General features: G+C 33.8%; 2 protein-coding genes across 2 annotated transcripts; one reads left to right on the top strand and one right to left on the bottom strand.

The window, feature by feature from the left end:
• Positions 1–12: 12 nt before the first annotated feature.
• On the bottom strand, positions 13–2,307 carry LOC108577813 (UBX domain-containing protein 7). Its single transcript, XM_017941020.1, has 10 exons — positions 2,103–2,307; positions 1,693–1,938; positions 1,343–1,617; positions 996–1,262; positions 846–915; positions 640–776; positions 526–574; positions 363–451; positions 122–291; positions 13–52 (listed from the first exon to the last, which is right to left on the bottom strand). Exons 1-9 carry the CDS (start codon positions 2,140–2,142, stop codon positions 133–135), a joined length of 1,332 nt encoding a protein of 443 aa, XP_017796509.1. The 5' UTR covers positions 2,143–2,307; the 3' UTR covers positions 13–52; positions 122–132.
• Positions 2,308–2,761: 454 nt separating this feature from the next.
• On the top strand, positions 2,762–4,666 carry LOC108577750. Its single transcript, XM_017940942.1, has 6 exons — positions 2,762–2,929; positions 3,009–3,401; positions 3,490–3,694; positions 3,761–3,991; positions 4,068–4,274; positions 4,347–4,666. The coding sequence occupies exons 1-6, from the start codon at positions 2,762–2,764 to the stop codon at positions 4,664–4,666; spliced, it is 1,524 nt and encodes a 507-aa protein (XP_017796431.1).
• The last annotated feature ends 590 nt before the right edge of the window (positions 4,667–5,256 follow it).

The raw sequence follows: 5,256 nt of genomic DNA, 5'->3' as shown, positions 1-5,256 counted from the left end.
TATTCCAATAACGTGGTAATTAAATGAAAATACTCGCGCCACAATATTTCATCTGCAACAATATGCAAGTTAATTTCAATATATAGTTTAATTGATTAAAATATGCATCATACGCACTTACTTAACAGATCACTACATCTTTGTTATAAATACTGTGTTCGCTGGAAATAAAATGGTATCGGATAAATGTGTTTGTGGAGGAAGCGCTCCGATATTTGTTTTTGGAAAGGGTACTAAGTAAGTATGATCGTTTGACGTGTAACCCAAAGTTTCCATTTTACTTAGGAAGTCCTATAAGAAAAAAATGTTATTCCCTTTGTGCTTATTACTAAGGTTATCAATACTAAAATCATTGTACTTACCTCTATAGTGTCTGTTGCAAACATTGATATTGTTTCCTTCTTACCACTTGGCAGTCTCAAACAAAGTCTTATAGAAGATGCACTATCGTCTACGTAAACAATGTACTTTCGTTAATTCTAAGAAATCATTTATGAGGGATATTAAGAAGTAGTAATTGTTTACCAGTTTTAATCTTGTTCATATTAGATTTGATTTCGCACGATTGTTCGTCCTAGAATACGTATGTATTATTTTAAATGAATTACATACTACGTGTACACGCGTATTTTAACATACCTTTGAACACATTCCTTGACTCTTTTCTGTTAATTCGTCTGATTCATTCATTCTTCTTTTCTTAGTTATATTCTGCATGGTATCAACTGACAAACTTGTACTTGAGCTTTGAATGCTTGGGGTATCGTTATTACTGTCTATAAGTAAAGTAATAATGTAAATATTTGTAGAGGAAATGTATCAAGTATTTGATGAATGCCACTTGCCTGTGTCGTTTAAATTACCAACTGTGTGCTTAAAAGTTTTGGTACTACTACTACTACTACTACTACAAACCTATAAATAAAATTTAATCATTTTAATTGAACGACGAATCATAATGTTGAATTTAAATGTAAAAGATTATCGGCACGTACCGATGAATTAGATGTACAACTTTCTTTTGTTGCTGTGGCGGTACAGTTGTTCCATTTTTTAGGATTAAACGATTCATTTGTCACAGATTCAGGTGACGGATGAGTACTTAACATATCATTCAGAGCAGACATTAAAACGTCCACAGTAATATGATTGTAAGTTTGCATACATTCACCTGTTCTAGGATCTATTACTGCTAGATAGGGGTATTCATATACATCATACAGATTTATGTAACGACTTCCATCACTTGTATTTGATAATACCTATTTAGATATGCAAAAGTAACGAATGTATTATTTGTTCCTTCTTAAAATTTAAATAGAAATGTTTTATTTCAACCTACCTGCCACAAAACGAAATGATCCTTTATAATTTCTTGAATTTGTTGATTTGACCATACATCTCTATTAAGAATTTGGCAAGCAAATTCTTGAGGATTTTGAATATTTACAAGTAACCAACGGTTTAACGACTTGGCATATTCACGGGCTTCCATAAAAGAACCCAGGTAGAGGATATTACATGGAGGGCGAAATAAATCCTCCAACCTTTTTGATGTGCAATAGGACATTTGTTTAACCCCAGCTACTTTACGGGTCATTTCTTCTTCCTGCCGTTCTATGTTAAATATACAATGATTATACAAAATAGATACATTTTCCATTATCTAATATTGAATGAAATGATATTCACGGGTTTCCACTGCAAAATCCCTAAATCTATCAAATACATTAGTTGATAATCTTGGAAGGGAACATATTGGACCAGACGGCACTAATACTTCCTGGATAGGTAAAATAGGAGGCCTCACTTCTGGCTCAGGTTCAGGAGCACGTAATGATTCAGATGCTTGTCCTCCTTCAAACATTAAACTTATCGCAGTTTCTACATTTCCATCAGCTAATGACAGATATTCGTGAGCTGTTGCTTCACTCTCCCCTAATAATAAACATAAAGTAATCGGTTAACGTTATTAGAATATAAAGTTAATTTAAAATACTTCACTGGTAAATAGTGAAAAAAATAAATTATTATGTAAAGGAAAAATGAAGTTTTGCTATTTTTTCAAATATCATTAGAGCGATAGGGTACGTAGTACTTACCCGTCACTTCGATAAATTTTTCAATAAGTTCTTGATCCATTGCGTCTTTAGATTACAGAGATGCATGTAATAAAATGCGTAAATATCAACATAACTCGTAAATTAATTTTATTCGTTTGGCATCTCAGACTGTTCACCAAGATTTTCCATCCGAACCAACCACAAATTCAATATTTCATGCTCTTTAAACTGTAACGACGCGAAGCGCCTCTACCCTCACTATAAGAACGGTTGTCTACACTGCGATTCAATGATCCCAGAGACATTTTACTCCCTGAAATACGTATTTGCGCATGTGTAATTTTGTTATTTTGTAGCGGTCAAGCAACAGCTTCCAAAATCTACCGCAGAGCGGCAGGAACACCGGACGGAGTTCCTTCCTAGACACGAATGTAGAAATGTCGCGTAAAAAAGAGAGTTCCTAGTAAGTATTCCTCCAGTTCTACAAATTCTTCCTCGTTCCGTGTAAAATAGTATGTACTTGTATCGACAAAGTTGTACCTACAATTTCAAGAATAATTTTTCAAGTGATTTACGATTAACAACAACTTGCGTTAATTATGCGTTCAAGATGATTGAGATGACCTATTGCATTTTTAATCATTTCTAATATCATCTTAAATAAGAATTTATTCGATAATCAAGGATAACGATATACCATGGAGGATTCTTTTACTTTGGTCCTTAATGAAAATCGCATAAACGTAGATAAAGGGAAGCTTGCGAGTAAAAGCCTCTATTTTGCGGCACTTTTCTCGCATAATTTTAGCGATTCGTCTAGCAAGGAACACATTATTAATTATGACATTGATTTATGGACTTTGCAGGTAATTTCTACGATTAATGTAGAAGCATAATGTGTCTTTGCACATTATCGTCGTAGTCATTTGATTTTTATGTTTTTAGAGTTTTGTCAATTGGATTCACGATGACGATCATCTTTTTAATATAAATTGTCATTCTAGAAAAGGTTCTATGATACAGTTTTTGAAGAATAATTTTGTAGAATTACTAAATTTGTTACAATTGAGCACATTATTTGTGGTTGGAGAATTAACAAATGAAATTGTAGAGATAATAGTATTACATTGGCTGTCACCAGAGAAAGTAATCGATATATGGGTATTGTCACAAAAATTGGGCATAAAAGTATTACAAGATATTTGTCTGTCTGTTTGTTTAGACCGTTTTAAAGCACTACCTGCATTTGCACTCATGAAACTGAGCAATGATAATATCATTCAACTACTAGAAAGTGTCAATATAACATTTAGGGTAGGGCGTATGTATGATGCAATGGTAAATTATTGCAAGGTAGTTGATATCTTTTACTATATTTATTTATCACCTCATCTTCATGGTATATTTGAAAGTATGTTAATTGTAGACATCGAAACATTTAAGCGTGAATGTTGTACAAGAGAGGCAACCCAAGTTTATACAAGGTACAATCGTCTATGAAAAGTACCCAGATGCCACCAAGGTAGCACACTTATACACTTGGGATGGTAGTACTTTATCTAAACATGTGCAATTAAAAACTATACAAGAGTCAAGAAAACATTTCATTGGAATGCAGGTTGCTAGTAGAGGTGTGCTTCTAAGTTGCACATATATTTGTCGAGTAGAAAACTTGTAATTATTTGAAATATTTTTAGGGTACAGTGTATATGTAATTGGAGGAGAAATGGGATTAGGATCTGGAATCTTTAATGATATTATCTGGCGTTATTGCCTTTTATCCAAGAAGTGGTACTTTCAAGACAAATTGCCAATGTCAAGGAGGCATATGATTGCTGCATTTATAGAAAATAAATTGTACATAGTAGGTGGTTCGGGGAGGCATAGGCGTTTGTTAAATCGTGTTGATATTCTTGATATTCACACAGGTTATAAACGATTGTATAAAACCAAAGAAATATTTGTAGGTGTTTTAATCATACAATAATACATGGATGATTTCAGGTAAGTGGAAAAAAGGCGCGGATATTCCTGAATATGTATCGGATACTCCTCCTCATTGCGTCCTGAATGGAAAACTATTTGTATTGAGTTCGTACGTTTACATTTATTACCCGGAAGACGATTGTTGGCAGAGCGTATTTCGAATTTATCCTATCGATCATGCAGTGGATGCGTTTCTCACGCCTGTTTCAATATTATTTTTCACCGGTGAACATATAGAATAAAAGAAATAGCAGTTATACTCGATTGATTTCATACTAATTTTGAATGGTCTTACAGGTGATGATTCACGCGGAAAGGTACTTTCGAGAATCGATGTTGTAAAAGATTTTGTTTGTCAGGGGGAAGAATGCCTGAAAGGACAGGTAAAGGACAATACGATAACCGAAATGGATATCGTACATGAGGATGATTTTTGTGAATTGAGGTATGCGAAGGTCGCTGGTGCCGGTATAATGGTAGTAAATACGAACTGCGATGAGAAATATGAATATTTGCGTTTGCATAGTGAAAAAAGAAAGGATTTTGAAAATTGTTTTATTCCGAAGTTTGGTTGTTTCAATATTATGGATCCGAATGCCTTGTACGATACGGTGTAAGTAAGTGAACGATTTTGTACTTGAGTACATATAGATATATGAAATAAAAACTGTGAATGAAATGAGAATGGTTATGAAAGGAGAGAAAGAAAAATGTATAATATTATATTTGAATTATGTTTTATTTATCTGAAATTTTGTAACGGAAGCAGTCTTCAAACATGTATAACACGACAGTGCGTACGATTACATGGAATAAGGACGTACATCGCGGCAGTGTAAATTATTTCGTCCAGTCATCTAGACAAGATAAGATGTTTTAGAGTGTACGAGGATGCTGGCTATCTTGCCGAGTCTGACTATTTGCGAAAATGTTCGGTTTTGAACATTTTACTGCCGTTATGCACGAGATTGTGTACTTAAAATATGCTAATTCGTGTATACAGCAAAGCTCGTATTAACGTATAGGTTGCGCGTGCTATCCGTATTGCTTAACACCTTGGATTCTTCTTTCACCATATAACGACATCATTGTTTTCTTTGCGATATTGAAAGCACACAAAAAGAAAATTTACATATAGAATAGTGTGAGTATAATAATTTTCCGATTTCTCTTTTATACACGAGCGCGTTACGTCTCCTATGGCCGC

This window comes from Habropoda laboriosa, unplaced genomic scaffold, assembly GCF_001263275.1.
Source record: "Habropoda laboriosa isolate 0110345459 unplaced genomic scaffold, ASM126327v1 scaffold816, whole genome shotgun sequence".
In the NCBI taxonomy this organism is placed as follows: domain Eukaryota; kingdom Metazoa; phylum Arthropoda; class Insecta; order Hymenoptera; family Apidae; genus Habropoda; species Habropoda laboriosa.
Note: the sequence above shows the minus strand (reverse complement) of the source record. Positions and strands in the feature narration are given on the sequence as shown.